This window comes from Podarcis tiliguerta, assembly GCF_965153285.1.
Source record: "Podarcis tiliguerta genome assembly, chromosome: 2".
NCBI lineage: Eukaryota > Metazoa > Chordata > Lepidosauria > Squamata > Lacertidae > Podarcis > Podarcis tiliguerta.
The window spans coordinates 20,308,320-20,325,459 of record NC_139535.1 but is presented as its reverse complement, the minus strand read 5'-3'; the positions used below and the strand labels follow the sequence as shown (position 1 = coordinate 20,325,459).

At 51.4% G+C, this 17,140-nt stretch overlaps 2 protein-coding genes across 2 annotated transcripts in view; both read right to left on the bottom strand.

Annotated features, from left to right (window-relative positions):
- LAMB2 (laminin subunit beta 2) overlaps window positions 1-17,140 on the bottom strand; it is a 62,504-nt gene that overhangs the window by 12,035 nt on the left and 33,329 nt on the right. Inside the window, exons 16-28 of the mRNA XM_083424547.1 lie at window positions 15,882-16,002; window positions 15,588-15,780; window positions 14,311-14,454; window positions 12,389-12,620; window positions 12,030-12,193; window positions 11,535-11,759; window positions 10,438-10,655; window positions 7,626-7,722; window positions 4,736-5,108; window positions 3,272-3,456; window positions 2,533-2,774; window positions 662-865; window positions 292-436 (exon numbers count right to left, since the gene is read on the bottom strand). Coding sequence (XP_083280673.1) covers window positions 292-436; window positions 662-865; window positions 2,533-2,774; window positions 3,272-3,456; window positions 4,736-5,108; window positions 7,626-7,722; window positions 10,438-10,655; window positions 11,535-11,759; window positions 12,030-12,193; window positions 12,389-12,620; window positions 14,311-14,454; window positions 15,588-15,780; window positions 15,882-16,002 — 2,543 coding nt within the window. The remainder of the gene's footprint in view (window positions 1-291; window positions 437-661; window positions 866-2,532; window positions 2,775-3,271; window positions 3,457-4,735; window positions 5,109-7,625; window positions 7,723-10,437; window positions 10,656-11,534; window positions 11,760-12,029; window positions 12,194-12,388; window positions 12,621-14,310; window positions 14,455-15,587; window positions 15,781-15,881; window positions 16,003-17,140) is intronic.
- LOC310670868 (ubiquitin-conjugating enzyme E2 Q2-like) lies at window positions 8,010-9,024 on the bottom strand. Its single transcript, XM_083426685.1, has one exon. It carries the CDS (start codon window positions 9,007-9,009, stop codon window positions 8,263-8,265), a length of 747 nt encoding a protein of 248 aa, XP_083282811.1. The 5' UTR covers window positions 9,010-9,024; the 3' UTR covers window positions 8,010-8,262.

Below are 17,140 nucleotides of genomic sequence, written 5' to 3'. Positions count from 1 at the left end.
TTGTTTGTTTATTCTTTGCGAGAGCTCCTTGTGAGGAGGGGTCGACTGTCCAGCTACTTTAGGAATTGTCGATCTGTGAGGGTGAATAATGGGGTCTCCTTGCAGTTCTCAGCAGCCTTAACAAACTACAGCTCCCATAAATCTTTTTTTTTGGGGGGGGGAGCCGTTTAAAAGTGGCATTTTACGGCATGCGATGTACCGTATGTTACATGAGCTGTCTTTTTGAGAAAGACATCGAACAAAATAAAATAAGGGACTGGCGTAGGGGGCAGCCCAATATCCTGCACTTACAATTCAGGAACCCCTTGATTTGCTGGATGAGGTCCCGCAGTTCCTTGTTGGAGCGCTCCAGCCGGGCTTTGGTGGCATTGGCGTTGTCCAGCGCGGCCTGTGCCCTCTGCTTCGCCTCACCTGCCCTTGCCTTTGCCTCGGCCACCTGCAAAGGACATACCAGGTCCCCTGGTCAGCCAGCAGGGGGAAGCAGAGGCCTAGGGATTGCAGGGAGCATTGCATTCCAGGAACAGAGCCAGAGCTAACTCTGGTTTACTGCCTTGAGAACCACGTCCAGGCATTATGAAACGAAATGTGTGCAAATGTAAAGGCTCTCATGGGTTACCTTGCCTATAACACTGAGCTCTGCGGCTCCCCTCTGATGGCTTACCTGACGCAGCAGGACATCCACGTCAGCCACAGCTCGGCGCAGCTCCCCTTCGGCATGGCGGGCTCGATCCAGCGCATTGTCGGCCGTGGCCACGGCCCCGTTGCAGTTGAGGCCCCCGCAGTGGCGCCGGCCATCTTCATCACGGCAACCAGCCCCTCCGCAGGGGCTGCTGGAGCAGGGGGCGTCCCCTGGAGCACCGCACACCTAGAGGAGAAAGCTGTGATGGCCTGGGATTCGGACTCGGAGGCTGAACCTGAGGAATCCCAGCCTGCACAGGATTCCCCGCCTCCAGAACCAGCTGAGCCGGGGATGGGGCTTCAGACTGAAGGGTCCTCACCTGTGCTGGATCCTCAAGTGAGGGCACCAGCAGAGTCTGCTCTGGCCCCTGAGGTGATGGAGGACCCATTGCCTGCAGGTGTTCCACCCTTAGCCCTGTCAGGGGAAGAGGAGGTTGCCTCTGGGTCCAGTAACCCTCCAGCCTCTCCTGAGCTGCGGAGGCTCAGGGCAGAGAGGCGGAGGGAAGTAAGTTCCCTCAGGAGGAGTGCTCGCCACCAGGCCAGGAGAGGCGAGTCACCTGTGGACCGGGGCCGCCCTGTGCCTCAGGGCAGATAAAAGCCAGCCAGCCCAAGTCCCAGTTTGCGGGAGCAACATTGTTGGTAGCCTGTTCCTGCCTGCACCCTGTCTTCCTCTTCTGCCGGAGCTCCTGACCTCACCCGACTCCCTGCCTTGGACCCCGTTTCAGCTTTGACGGACAGCCTCCATACCGCACCCTCACCCTCGGACTAGACTCGGACCTCACCGCACGGTTAACCCTCGGGACCAGCACAAGAGTGTTGGAGGAAGCATGAAGAAACTTGCCAGCAGTATATCACATGAAATAAGTTTTTTAAAAAAACAAAACAAAACAGGATTGGCACGGGAGAGTCTGGCCCAATGGGCGCAGCATCTCTTCTTCAGTAGGTCTTGCCCCTATGGAGCAGTTGCGGAGATGAAGGGCCCTGCCTCTCCACAGCTGCCTAAGTCCTCCAGGGTTTCCCCTAAGCAATCTGAGGCTGCGCTTGTGTGACTCTGTGACTCTGATTTCTCCTCCGCCCTCTTCATGCCTCTCCTGGTACTGGGGACCAGGAAGGGAGGGGAGCTTGTCACAGCAGGAAGGCCTCTTCAGCAGCCAGACTCCTCTCTGCCTCTTGGCCTCCCTCATCCCACAGTCCTGCTCCCTCTTCTACCTCTGATTCTGGACTTCTTTCTGCCACAGACTCCCTCCACTCGCTGAACCCTGTTCCCTCTTCAGCTTCTGACAACCTCCTCCCAGTCTTCTCCCTCTGACCACTCACTGTCATCTCACCACCAGTTCCTGGGCTCTGAGTCGTCTTCCCTTGGGGGTTCCTCAGCCGCCCTCACCGTTCCTCTGCATTCAACCAGTCCCTGACACTCGCCTGCTGTCAAAACGTTTCCTTCCTCGCTTCGGCCACTTATACCTCTGGCTCTGCCCAACCACTAGCATGTGGCCTTCAGGCGCTTGTTCAGAACAGAACGTGGCCCTCAAGAGGCGGGAAAAGGTTCCTCGCCTTTGCTCCGTGCGGTTCACACAGAAGACGCGCATGTCGAAGTACCACAGAATAACATTTCGCAGTAAAATACCAACAGAACATTAAGCAGAAACTTAGCAGCGTGGTCTGAAAAGTTATTGAGCTCACCTTTCCCCTCAACCAAGACCTGACTGGCTACCTCAGGGATGCGGGGAGACTGGCTCCCTGGACGGAGCCAATGAGAGCTGGAAATCTGGCAGTATTTGGAAGGCCTCTGGTTCCCCATCTCTGGCTCTCACACGCTTTGCTTTGTGGTGTTTCCTTCCCAGCTTCCCCACCCACCTTCTCATTGATCCGATGCAGGCTCAGCCCTCGAACTCGTGTCGACAGGTCAGTCAGGGCTCGCCGGTTGGCTGCATTCTGCCGATTGAAAGCGTCTCTCCGGGCTGCCATCAGGTGCTCCGTGCGTCGCCGGGATGCGGCCGATTGGCCGACAGGGCTGGAGAAACCCACCGTGGAAGCGTTGGCCTGGTGTTCCGCTTCCCGCGATTGGACAAAGGACTGGCGGACGCTGTCATAGGCTCCTGCCGGGGGAAGTGGGGGCGGGATTAAAGAACAGGACTATGAGGCCTTTGCTGAGCATCTCTTCTGCCAGACCAGGCTTCCTCAACCTCGGCCCTCCAGATGTTTTTGGCCTACAACTCCCATGATCCCTTGCTAGCAGGACCGGTGGTCAGGGATGATGGGAATTGCAGTCTCAAAACATCTAGAGGGCCGAAGTTGAGGAAGCCTGTGCTAGACCTATGGGAAACCCCCATAATAATAATATATATGTCGTCCATCTGACTGGGTTGCCCAGCCACTCTGGGCGGCTCCCAGTGAAATATAACAAAACAGCATGAAACATTAAAAACTTCCCTATAAATGCCTAGCCTCCACTCTGGCTCATGAGCAGAGGCTGCAAGTCAAAAGGTTGTGGGGCCAGGGGGAGAACTGAAATTCTACGTTTGATGAAAGGGCTGGGTAAAAATGGGGGGTGGGGGGGAGTATGTTTCTTACGTCCCTTTGGACACGCACTTACCCAGCACATTGGCATTCTTGAGTGCCTCCAGCTGGCGCGCAAGGTCTGCCAGGCTTAGGTTCAGGGCCCGGGCGCCGCGTTCCAGAGTGCCTAGAGCATGGTTGGCGTTGAAGTTCCTGTCCTGGGTGGCCGTCAGCAACCCTTCCAGGCTGGTCAGCGTTTCTGTGACATCGGCAATCTCCTGCCTGGTGAGAGGACGTAAGTGAGAAGCGGGAGGTAGAAGACGAAGAAGAGAAGAAGAGTTTGGATTTATATCCTGCTTTATCACTACCCTAAGGAGTCTCAAAGCGGCTAACATTCTCCTTTCCCTTCCTCCCCCACAACAAACACTCTGTGAGGTGAGTGAGGCTGAGAGACTTCAGAGAAAGGTGACTGGCCCAAGGTCACCCAGCAGCTGCATGTGGAGGAGCGGGGAGACGAACCCGGTTCACCAGATTACGAGTCCACCGCTCTTAACCACTACACCACACTGGCTCTCAGTGGGGAAAGAGGTGCACTGCCACCCAGGACTAAACCACCCACTGCTCCTCTTCAGAGAAATTAAATTAATAACCTTTTCTAAAAAAACCCAAAAACCTGAGGCCTTTCTTTTAGGAATTCTAGGTGCTGAAATCCCAAGGGAACAGAAAAACTATTTATGTATGCAGCCACAGCTGCACGGATGTTATTGGCCCACAGATAGAAAGAAGATAAAGCCCATACCAGAGAAGAATGGCAGATTAAGTTGATGGATTATGCCGAAATGGCTAAAGACCCAGAAGAATCAGAAATCAGGAAGACCAAAATTTTAATAAGGAATGGGGGAAATTTATAACCTACCTTAAAAACCATTGTAGAAACAGTTAAAATCGTTAGTAGGATTGGAATAGCACTTGTAGTTTAATGGTGCGTTTTGGAAACAACGGAGATGTAAAAGATGCAGGAGGAAATGATTAACAACAGGACCCACAAAGGTGAGGAGGGAAGTCCTAGAGATGCTTTGGGAATCTTGTGTCTATGTTGTACGTTCGATATGTGAAGGTAAAGTTTTAATCTGAGAAACTTGCAAATACAGTGGTACCTCGGGTTAAGTACTTAATTCGTTCCGGAGGTCCGTTCTTAACCTGAAACTGTTCTTAACCTGAGGTACCACTTTAGCTAATGGGGCCTCCTGCTGCCGCCGCCCAATTTCTGTTCTCATCCTGAGGTAAAGTTCTTAACCCGAGGTACTATTTCTGGGTTAGCGGAGTCTGCAACCTGAAGCGTATGTAACCCGAGGTACCACTGTAAAAAAATGTAAGAAGAGAGAGAGGGAGAGGGAGAAGCCCAGCTCCCAAAACAAACTATGGTACCTGGGATTCCAAACAAAAGACAAAAATTGAATGCAGCAGCTCAGTTCCTACCCTGCCCACCCACTGCTCCTAGGCTCCAGCCAGGTCCGTTTCCTCTGCACATGTACAGGTACCAAGGCCACCCGTCACTCACCGCAGCGAATCCATATTCTGCAAGAGGTGGGTGATTGCACTGGCGGTGGCGTTGCGGGCATTGACAATGGCCTGGACCGCACTCAGCTTGTCCTGGAGTCGGCGGAAGGTGCCCTCAAACGCCCCGGTGAGGCCCGTCTGCTGAAGCTGCTGGGCGCGCTGCGCCAGGCTGCGGGTGCGAGCGGCCAAATCCTGCACAATGCGGTCCCAGTCCCCAAAGCACTGGTGGCACGGCTGGCAGGCGGGGAACTCGCCGGCAAAACCTCGGGAGCACTGGTCGCAGCGCACGCCCGAGACCCCCGGGAGGCAGGAACAGTGACCTGTGATGCGGTGGCATTGCGGCTTCTCGATCCCACGAGGGTCGCAGTCGCAGGCTGCACGCAACATGAGAAGAAGAGTTTGGATTTGATATCCCGCTTTATCACTACCCTAGGGAGTCTCAAAGCGGCTAACATTCTCCTTTCCCTTCCTCCCCCACAACAAACACTCTGTGAGGTGAGTGGGGCTGAGAGACTTCAGAGAAGTGTGACTGGCCCAAGGTCACCCAGCAGCTGCATGTGGAGGAGCGGAGACGCGAACCCGGTTCCCCAGATTACGAGACTACCGCTCTTAACCACTACACCACACTGGCTCTCTGTGAGCAGTGAGATGGCAGAGATTGATACCCAGGGTCTGACTGGGTATAAGGGCACTACACCACACTGGCTCTCCAAAAACGCCGTAAAGGGGAGAGAGAGAGTTATTCCTTTGCACGTGGCATCTTCCAAGCCCTTCATCCTGCGTAAAGGGCTCCCCCACCTCCAAGGAAACCACCCAACTCTTTGTAGACCACTTTTTTTTTAATCTTTTTGTTTTTTAAAATTTTCCAATTTTTCTGGCCCATGTAGGACCAGTCTGGAAAATTAGCCTTGGTGAAGACTTGACGTTTTCATCCCCCCAAAAGTTTTTGATTTGAGTTTCCATTGTAATGAGGCTGTATTTTAATATTTTAATGTTGTATTTAAATCTTGTTTTTAAGTTGTGTTTTGGTCAATTTGTTTTTGTATCGGGTGTTAGCTGCCCTGAATCGGGTCTTGGCTGGGGAAGGCAGGGTATAAATTATTATTATTATTATTATTATTATTATTATTATTATTATTATTTAAATTTAATATCTAATCATAATACTTCAATTAAAAAATTAATAGAAATATATATAAAAGATCAAATTATAGTCCAAATTGTAATTTCTTGGGGCTCCCCATGGTCTGGATCTCTGGAGCATCTCTCCACATCTTAATCCTGCTTATCCTTGTTGTTTACATATTTTCCACATCTCAATATTAACACTTGGTAATGTAGACCACATTTTCCAAGCTGCATGTAATTGCCGGGGATTGCCTCTGATTAAGGTACCCAGTTCATAGCCCAGTTCATGCAGATGCTGGGAGTGGAACTGTGCGTTTCGTCCACCCGCCATCCTGCGATGAATGCCGAGTTGGAGAAAACTGACATGACTTTACAGCAATATTTGTGCCGTCATGTCAGCTACCAGCATGGCAACTGGGTGTCTCTCCTTCCTGTAGCAGAGTTCTCCTACAACAATGTGCTCTGTGTCTCCAACCAACAACCCCTTTCTTTGCCAACTAGGGATACACCCTCACACCTTTCCAGAAAGCATGGCCGAAGAAACAAATCCCTTAATAGTTTGAACCCAGGGTCTCCAAATTGCTCTTTGTAAAAAACACATTCTCCTAGCTCTGCCTATTTAAATGCCATTCCTATTATTTCACCATGTGTGCTAGTAGAGTGCGATCTAGTATTAAATCACCCACTCCAAATGGCTTCATAACAGAATCAAGAAGCTGAGTTGATCTCAAACGTCGTTGCTTGAAATATTAGGTAAAGCTAAAGGGGACCCCTGACCGTTAGGTCCAGTTGTGGCCGACTCTGGGGTTGCGGCGCTCATCTCGCTTTACTGGCCAAAGGAGCCGGTGTACAGCTTCCAGGTCATGTGGCCAGCATGACTAAGCCGCTTCTGGCAAACCAGAGCAGCACACGGAAACGCAGTTTACCTTCCCACCGGAGCAGTACCTATTTATCTACTTGCACTTTGACATGGTTTCAAATTGCTAGGTTGGCAGGAGCAGGGACTGAGCAAGCTCAGCCCGCCACGGGGATTCAAACCATCGACCTTCTGATCGGCAAGTCCTAGGCTCTGTGGTTTAACCCACAGCGCCACCCACATCCCGCTTGAAATATTAACTGGCTTCTAAGATTTCCCCCATCTTGATTACCCTCACACTTTCAGGCATATTGGTAAGAGATTGGACACCCAGGCTTTTAGTGAGTCGTGTCCTTCAGCGAGTGGACTAGGCAGAAAAACACCAATTTGGGCAGGAAGTGAGAGTCAGATGAACTGCTGGATGTTTAGCCGGCGAATTGGCCGAAACTGGGATGCAAATGTCAGCCTTTGAGAATCTAATGCTGGATTAATTGGTTGTGCTGCCTGCTTCAGGAGACAGTTTGCTTCCAGTTGGCTCTCCTTGCTCATGATCAAATAAATATCACAAAAGGCACAGGAAATCTCCAGTGCATTGTAATTTACCAGGAAGTAGGGGGATTCCCCTTTCTTAAACAACGGCTTGGACTCAAGAGTTCCTCCTGTGCAAGCAGAAGGAACCCAATTCTGGAGCATCTCTTGACCTTTAGGAAGTGTCATTTTGGGGGAGAGAGGTGAATGTGAAATAGGGGTAAACCTATTTAATTCATATTTCTCGGAATCCAAACTATCACCTTCACGGGCATCAACACCAGAAACTTGCTTAAATGAAATAAAAACGAAGCTGACATTTTCAGGATCCCTGCATAGCCCAGAGCAACGGCAGGGTTTCAGAATACGCAGCACTCACCTCTGCACTGCTGGCTGGGCTCCCCCCAGTGGTTCTCCTGGCATTCCGAGCAGGTGCGGCCCCCGAAACCTGGCCGACATTGGCATTGCCCTGTAAACTACAAGGCAGGCGCAGTTTGCATGACAACTTCAAGAACTCCCCAAAGCGAGCCCTTTGTACCCTGCCCCGTGGAAAAGTGAGACACGGAAGCAGTTGCCAGGGTACAAAAGCAAAGATCTGGATCCTCACCAGGCACCCTAACCACTGCTTCACACTACCTCTCAGCCCCTAGCCCTAGCTGGGTCTAAGGAAGGGCAAATAAGTGCATATAAAAGGGGGCAGATCTTAATGACTGGTATTTTAGTAAACCCCAAGAGCCCAGTTTGAAGGATTATCACTCTAAAATGGAGTGGGGATTGGTATGCTTAATTCATGGGGACAATAAAGTTTTAAAACTGTTCAGTTGAAGATACTTGACAGAAGAGCAGAATCGTACAGCTGTAGCTTATACTGGATGTGTCAGTCAACAGATTATCCACTAGTTATCTATGAGCTAGAATCTTCAGTATGGCTGTTATAGGGGCATACATAGTTGAATGTGTGTTGGAAGGAAAATCTTTTACTGACATTGGTCCAAGTGTATGAAATGTCCACAATGTTAACCATCTTCTTTAGGAAGTGTGAACCAGCCATTTTTCTCATGTAGCTGTACTAGAGATTTATAGGATTGCTGTGCTCTTGCTAGGTTATATTGGTTCTTATTTGCTCCAAACTGTGCTCTGGCTTTTCCTTTGACTAATGTGGCATTGATCTGCATGATGACAGATTCTGTAGAACAGGCACTACTCCAACCCTGTTTAGTAAGCAGCTCCATGCATAATGCACCTCCACCGAGAACATACCCGCCAGTGTGTGCAGGAGGGACCACTCTCACAAACGGAGGATCAAAGGGAAAGTTATCCTTAAAAGAGAAGTTGAGCAAAATATATTCTACACCTTCTTTTTCTTTTAAGACTTGAAGATCACTATGCAATGGGCTGTCAGGATCAACCCTTAGAAGTTTGACATGCCAGTCATATAGGCTGTCATTTACAAGTTCCACTGAATAAATCCCTGACTTGTAACTCTGCGACCTATATATATCCCTGAGTTGTTTCATAAGTCGATCTGAAGCCTGGACAGACCTAGAGACTGCACCATTTAGATGGCCTTGCCTTTGACTCTTTCGGATTTTTTCTAGGATTGCCAGATTCTCTTTCTCAATGCCATCATCCTCTGTCTTCTTTCCATTGACAGGTTCTTCCTCCTTCATATCATAATGATCCAGATCAATATCTTCACCCGTATCTTCCTCCTCCTCTTCCATTGTTCCATTCTGGCCAGTCGGCAATGGTTGATCTAACATTTCAACATCGGGATGCTGGGGAAGATTACCGTATTTTTTGCTCTACAAGACTCACTTTTCCCCTCCTAAAAAGTAAGGGGAAATGTGTGTGCGTCTTATGGAGCGAATGCAGGCTGCGCAGCTATCCCAGAAGCCAGAACAGCAAGAGGGATTGCTGCTTTCACTGCACAGCGATCCCTCTTGCTGTTCTGGCTTCTGAGATTCAGAATATTTCTTTTCTTGTTTTCCTCCTCCGAAAACTAGGTGCGTCTTGTGGTCTGGTGCGGCTTATAGAGCGAAAAATACGGGTATATAGTCTGCAGAGGTCGCATATCAATCGTTTCAATTGTTGGAGAAACAGAGTATTGCTCTTTTTAATATCATCTAAACGCTCCAATACTGAAGTCAAGTTGAGGTCATCTGATTCCACAAACGTTATTGGCGGTGAAGAGGGATAAGACTCCGTGACGTTGCAGTTGGGAGCCTTGCAACGCCAACGCCGCCAACGCTCACCACCCACTGCTTAGCATGCGTAAAGTCCCAGGTTCAACATCTGGTATTTCCAGGAAGGGCTTGCAGCACCCGCTGTCTGAGGCCCTGCAATGCTGCTGCCAGTCAGTGTAGGCGCTACTGAGCTGGATGGACCAATGGGCAGGCTTAGGGTAAGGCAGCTTCCTGTGTTCCTATGCTCTCCACTCCCCTCCTTTCTAACACAGCTTTGCACCAGATCAGGGGTGTGATAAAGAGGCTCTCCAGACCTCTCTACTGTTAGGATATTTCCGTTCTACCTTAAAAGGGAGCAAGCTTTGAGTCACAGAGTCTGCGTATTTCCTGTTTTCACAGGATGTTTATGTTGTGTCTTTGCTTTCGTTTCTCTCTCTCTCTGCCGGAGACATCTGAAGCAGGCAGTCATGTTTTTCTTTGTTCTGATCAACGCTGAATAAACTTCTAAATAATGCTCTCCTGGGTGCATCTTCCACTGTGTGCATTATCTGCTGATAGAGCGTGCATCGGTTCTGGAATGTGGCAAGCTATTTCTAGAGCTCGTTTCGCTAATTGCTGATACAGCGTGTCTACGGAGATCAATGGACGTCCGGAGACGACGTGGAGTCGAGATGGACTTTGTCTCCCTGGCAGTATCCCAACATCTATCTCCCCAAGCCACTCCTGTTACTGGCCCTGATTTGCCCCCCCCCCTTTGTATCATTGAACTGTAGCGTTGGAAGGGTCCCAAAGAGTCATCTGGCCCACCCCCTGCCTGGATTGAGGATGGAAGCAATGCGAGTGCAGAAATCAGCCTGCAAAGGTACACATTTACTTTCACGGTTTCAGCCACCTTTGTTTCTGCTGCTCCCTGGACCTCAGAAGGTTCCCTAGAAGAAAATGCTTCCTCCCGCTCCTGCCCTAGAGGTTCCCAGCCTCGCCCGGCACACAGCTTCCCATCCTAACCTGATTGCAAGCTGAGCTCAGGGAGTACTGCGGGTGGCAGTCGCAGGGCTGGCAGCCTTGACCGCTGGCCAGGTTCCAGAAGTTGGGAGCGCATCGGTCGCAGTTCTGCCCCTGGACGTTGGGCAGGCACTGGCATTGCCCGCTGTACCGCTCGCACTGGCACTGGTCCTGTGACGGGCACTGGCTGCGAACCGTGCCCAGGAAGTTACAGGAACAGCCTGCAGGGAGGGAAGGCACAGAAACACTACACACAAAAGAAACACCGGTGCTTTCAAAATGGCAGGTCGAAGGAAAAGAGGGCGAAGCAATGGATCGGGACGAACATTAAATATGCAGTCATGTAGATTTAAAAAGAAGCCACGCCTCATTTGGGCATTAGAAAGCTAGGCAGCTTTCACACTTCAGCAAGGTACTGCGGTGTCTGTGTGCGTGTGTGGAGGGGCGATATGGGGCACAAAGGGGCATTGCAGAAAATCAGACTCCTAAATTGTTCCCCACAAGCATCCTTGTTCTGTGTGGAAGGCAAAGAAGCCTTCCTTCTTATCACTGCACCTTAGTGCCAGCAACATTCCTAGTCCCATTTATTCGCAATCCTGAGGAAACTGGATTTTTGTGTTTTGTTTCTCCCCCCCCCCTTCCTACTTTTTAAAAAAGAAACAAGAAGCTCACATTCTTGGTCCTCTGAAATTTGCCAGATACTGAATTAGAAAACCAAGTTCCTCACAGCTTTTTGAAGACAAGCTTTCCTCTTGGGTCTCAATATAAGTGGCCTTACTCACGGGAAGGGGACGTGGGTGCCTTAGGGGGTTTCATTCGCAGTTAACGATTTTGTTGAGATCTGAACTTGGGAATAACAAAATGATATGTGGTTAAGATTTAAGGTGCAGCTGGCCCCGGGACCATAAGCCCTGAGTGTTTGCGGTGATCTCCTTCCCCCATAAAATTAACAGGCCAGCTGTTGACAAAATAATTGGGAAGCCTGAGGCCTGATCTCTTTCGTTTACTGAAGGGCCACCAAGAGGCAAGGTTAGGCAGGTAGCGATGGGAGTACCATGAACCAGATAGAAAACACATCTCTCTCCCCAAGAGGCACTCACGGCGGCAGGTGCGTCGTGTGGCATCCCCATAATAGCCTCCCTGGCAGTGTTGGCACTGGTCGCCCTCGGTGTGGTAGAGGCAGCGGAGGCAGCGGCCTGTGCGCCGGTCACAAGATCCCGGATCTGCCACATCAATGTTGCTGTTGCACGCGCAGGGCTGGCACTGCCCCCTGGCCTGCCAAGGGTTGCCGTAGTAACCAGGAGCGCACTCGTCACAGCGCGGGCCTGTGTGAGGTAAAAGGCGCTGTGTGAGATAAAGGGCATCGTTTATGAGGTAAAAGGCGCTGTGTGAGGTAAAAGGAGCCCGGTCCCCAATCTCCACTGCAATACACACATAAACCGTGACCACAGGTCTATCAATGCACTCATGTTCCCAGAGAAGCGTGACTTGAGAAGGAGGTTACAATGTGGGCTTCTGTCTCTGTTACACCCCTTCCTCATCTCCTCTCAAGCTCCCAATCCTAGGGCTACAGGGCACTAGAAAGTTGGACTTGCCTGTATAGCCTGGGAGGCAGCTACAAACTACTGTCCCAGAGCGGCCATCTTGGCGGCAAGAAGCAGCAAAATGGCGTCCAGAGCCAGGTGCCTCAGGGCAGGGGCAGGGCCGGCAGTGGCCCCCTGAGGCCAGCGATGGGTTCCCATAGAATCCGGACACGCAACTGCAATTTGGGGGAACAAAAAGGGTTTGAGGAACATATTTGTTGCCATTGGTGTGGGGGTTCATCCCCAGGGCTGTTTGCAGATCGTGGTTTGGTCCTTTGGATGTTAGGCCTCGCCAGGAGGCCTTTCCCTCTGGACTTCATACACCTGGATACACCCCCCACTTCAACCGGGGGCCGTCCCAGGATGCTCACCTTTGGCATCGATCTCCTTCTGTGTGGCCCCGGCAATGCAAACAGCTGCCCGTCCGCGGGTCGCATTCCTCTGAGCGCCCGTTGCAGTGGCATGGGCGGCAGCTGGGGAAGCCCCAGTGGCCAGGCTGGCAGTGGTCACAGCGCGGCCCAAAGGCACCAGGTCGGCATGGGCACTGCCCATTGAAGTTGTTGCAGAAACCGCTCAGAGAGCCTTCGCTGTTGCACTGGCACACTGCAAAGGGAGGGGGGAGAAGTCACGCACACGCCCCCAGCCGCTGCTCCTCCTGACACACAAGGTAACGATCCGTGGACGCCTCCTGCCCTGCTCATCACGTGCTGCAGTCCGGCCCCCACCATATGCAAACCCCCTTCGCCCGTGTCTGCTAAGGTGCTTCGCAGTCTGTGCCGAGAAGTTTCAACATCCAATTATGCAAATCACAGAATGGAAACGTGCTTGCTTTGCATTAAAATTAATGCACTCGCACAATCTTTTCCTGAACCTGATCATTTCAGATTTTTGCAGCTCCGTCAGGATGAAGAGGTACATCAAAGGACTGAGAGAAAAATAAAGAGGGCATCTACAGAAATGCACAGCTGCTCCAGTTTTGTAAAAAAAACAAACGAACCCTGTAGTTTGAGTGCAAGTGCTACAATATCTGTAATAGAGGAGCTGTCTTGAGGAAAGTAAAAAGCAGAGTGAGCTTGTTTGCACATAACACTAAGACAAACCGCAAGTTCTGTGAAGGTGCAAACATGAGGTGGGGAGATTGAGTCCACTTTGCTTTTCCTCTGGTCCTGCTGCAGCTGGGTTGTTGTGAGCTAAACTATGGTTTGGCTTAGCATGCTGACCAAACCTGGGTTCGTGGTTTGCCTCATCCAGTCTCCTCTTGTTCCTCTGCCCTCCTAGTAGCTGTTGGCAGGGCAGGAGCACTTTACCTGACCTCCTGCCACCTGCATCACTGCAACTTACTGGGAGGGAGAGGCGAGGTGGTGGGGAGGTCAGCATGGTGCAAGTGCAGGATTGGTTCCATTGCTGCGTTTGCACTGCACTGACCTCACCGCTGCTTTACCTGCCCCCTTCTGGGTGAGTCGTGGTGACTCAGGTGACAGGAGTTTCAGTATATGGAAACATCACCACTGCAGACACCCAGATTGTTGACATCACATGATGCGCCTATCTGTGGGAAAGAAGAATTTCCCAAGACGTTCACAGGCTGGATAAGTCTTTGTGAAGAGTGTAATTTTAAACCTTCCATGTGCGCATGTTCAGGAAGTTTGTCAGACCTGCTAGAAGAACTGAACTGAAAGGACGTGTTTTTCTCTAGTGCTGTAATGTCAGAAATAAACATCATGTAAATAGATTTCTGACTTATTTTCTTTCCCCTGCAGAAGCAGGAGGGAGGGGTTGTGCATTTTACCCACGCTTGGGAAAATGTCGCCTATCAAAATCTCCATGGTCTGTCCGAGATATCAGCCAGAGGAGGTTACCAGTAAGCAAGCTCCGAGGACAGTGAGAGAGACCAGCCTCTGTGGAGGGGGCTTGCAAATCAACAAGGAGGTCAGGTAAGCACCCCTGCCCTGTCAGCTGCTACTGGGAGGGATTAATAGTGGGTGGAGGATCAAGAGGGAGGCGGGGGCATGTTATCATTTCCTCCCCCCATATTGCACCTCCATCCCCAACTCTGCAAGCAGCTCCTCTTCTGTAGCCCAAGGAGGAGTTTCAAATGTGGGTTTGCACTTTGGTGCAACGGCAGGAGCAAGAGGAGACCGGACAGCCCTCTATTCCCAGCGGTTCCGTACTAACAGACTGTTTACATCAGCACTGACTGAAACGCAGGAGCCCAGTGAGGACCGGCCCCTGCTTTCAAAAGGAAAGACGAAAGAGTTTGGGGAGGAAAGGTCGGAACCTGAAATAGACTCACCTTTGCAGCCACCGGACCCAAAGCCGTAGGTGCCGGGGGAGCAACGTTCACAGCGGCGGCCCACGACGTGAGGCTTGCACTGGCACTGCCCTCCATCCGGACGGCACTCGGAGCTCAGCGATCCCTGGGGGTTGCACAGGCAGGCTGCGGGCAAAGGGAGAGTGAGTAGGAGGCAGGAGAATGAAAGGAAAGAGGCGCCCTTCTGCTACAAGCCAGCAGGAGCCTCTCTTCCTCTGTTATACATAAAAGGGCCTGTGAAAGACATTGAGAGAGGTTGTAACAGCCGTAGCTCAGCGGCAGAGCCTCTGCTTTGCGTGCAGAAGGTTGCTGGTTCGATCCCTGGAATCTCCAGGCAGGGCTGAGAAGGTATCTTGCCCCAAACCCTAGAGAGCTGCTGCAAGGCAGTATAGGCCTACATGGCTCAGGTGGTAGAGTATAAGACTCTTGATTTCAAGGTCGTGAGTTTGAGCCCCATGCTAGGCAAAAGATTCCAGCGTTGCAGGCCGTTGGGCCAGTCATCTGGCTCAGCCAAAGGCAGCTGCCAACACGCCCCCAGCTTGCCCACTCCAGTATAAGATGGCAAGAAGCATTATCTCTGTGGCAAGGCCAGCCCCACCCATGCATGCAACCTAGCAAGGATGTGGCACAGCATTGCTCCCTCTTAGTGTGGGCCTTTTGGGTACCACCTCTCTCAGCTCACCCTGAACCCCCTGTAGCACTTGGGAACATTTCCATTGCTTGCTAGGGCAAGCGAAAGCCTCTACTGCAACCTGTGGACTATAGCTCCCATTACCCCAGGCCACTGGCCACACTGGCGGAGGCTGATGGGAGTTTGAGTCTGGAGGGCAATAGGTAAACCATTCCTGGTCTACCTGTGCAGTAAGGATGTATTGCATGGTAAGTTGGTAAGGGACCCCTGACCATTAGGTCCAGTCGTGGCCGGCTCTGGGGTTGCGGCGCTCATCTTGCTTTATTGGCCAAGGGAGCTGGTGTACAGCCTCCGGGTCATGTGGCCGGCATGACTAAGCCACTTCTGGCGAACCAGAGCAGCGCACGGAAACGCCGCTTACCTTCCCGCCAGAGTGGTACCTATTTATCTAGTTGCACTTTGACATGCTTTCGAACTGCTAGGTTGGCAGGAGCAACGGGAGCTCACCCCGTCGCGGGGATTCAAACCGTCGACCTTCTGTTCAGCAAGTCCTAGGCTCTGTGTTTTAACCCACAGCGCCACCCGCGTCCCTGTGAGTTGGTGGTAGTTGCTTGTTTTTAACACTCACGTAGTGCCCCCTGGTGGATGATGGCCGACATGCTGGTGAGCAAGGTGACGCAAGGCTCCGGCGTCGGCGCCTTAACCACGGGCCGAGCCTGCTGGGCGCAGCGGTAGCGCTCAAAGGTCTCCTTGCGGGCGATGGAGGCGGCGTCCCCGGCGATGAACATCTCCAGGGAGGAATAGCGTGGCATCAGGACCAGCTGAGCAGGGAGTGGGGCAAGAGGGAGGCAGAGAGGAGGTGTTATTTGCAGCAGGCCACGGTTCCCCCTACAGAAGATGCAACCGGAGTCTCAGTACTTACAGAGTCCAGCAGCACCGCAGCCCCTTGCAAATGGTCACGTCCTCCGTAGCGGGTGAACTCTACCCGGATGGTGTAGCTGAGCCCTTGCTCCAGACAGACTGGCTGGGGCAGCACCACAAACCTACAGAACAAAGAAGAGTTTGGATTTGATATCTCGCTTTCTCACTACCCGAAGGAGTCTCAAAGCGGCTCACATTCTCCTTTCCCTTCCTCCCCCACAACAAACACTCTGTGAGGTGAGTGGGGCTGAGAGACTTCAGAGAAGTGTGACTGGCCCAAGGTCACCCAGCAGCTGCATGTGGAGGAGCGGAGACGCGAACCCGGTTCCCCAGATTACGAATCTGCTGCTCTTAACCACTACACCACACTGGCTCTCCAAAGAAAGGGCCTGTTTACAGCAAAGGCGAGCAGAGGGCCCGGCATGTTTTTCTGCTGTGTATGATGATCCTACGGCGTCTTCCTGAATGCCAAGGATGGGAAGGAACCGCCTGCCCCTGTGACTGGCTCGCTCCCCACTGACTGGCACATCTGGGCAGCCTGCTTTGTCCCCTGCAACGGATGGGAAGGTGCTGCTGACTTCAGCAGACCTCTGGAAGGAGCCTGTGTGAGAGGCAGGGAAAAGAAGTTCTCCCAGGGTGAGACCACTAATTCCTGGTTGGTTTTTAAAATTGCTTTTATTAGAGATTTTCTTGGGTTTACAAAAGAACATACATACAGCGGTACCTCGATTCTCAAACGTTTCTGTTGACGAATGTTTCGGAACTCGGACGCCGAAAACCCAGAAGTAAATGCTTCCGTTTTTGAACGCGCCCCGGAAGTCGAACGGCTTCTTCTGCGTGCTTCTCAATTTTCTCAATGAAATTTGCAGACCATCCTTTGCACCTCGGTTCTTGAACATTTCAGAACTCAGACGGTCTTCCAGAATGGATTGCGTTCAAGAACCGAGGTACCACAGTACAGTGATACCTCGGGTTAAGTACTTAATTCGTTCCGGAGATCCGTACTTAACCTGAAACTGTTCTTAACCTGAAGCACCACTTTAACTAATGGGGCCTTCTGCTGCTGCCGCGCCACCAGAGCACAATTTCTGTTCTCATCTTGAAGCAAAGTTCTTAACCTGAAGCAGTATTTCTGGGTTAGCGGCGTCTGTAACCTGAAGCGTATGTAACCTGAGGTACCACTGTACATTGTCTCTGTTTTCAGATTATAAAGTCATTTCTACAGATCAGTTATATTCAATGCGAGACATGAATGTTGTA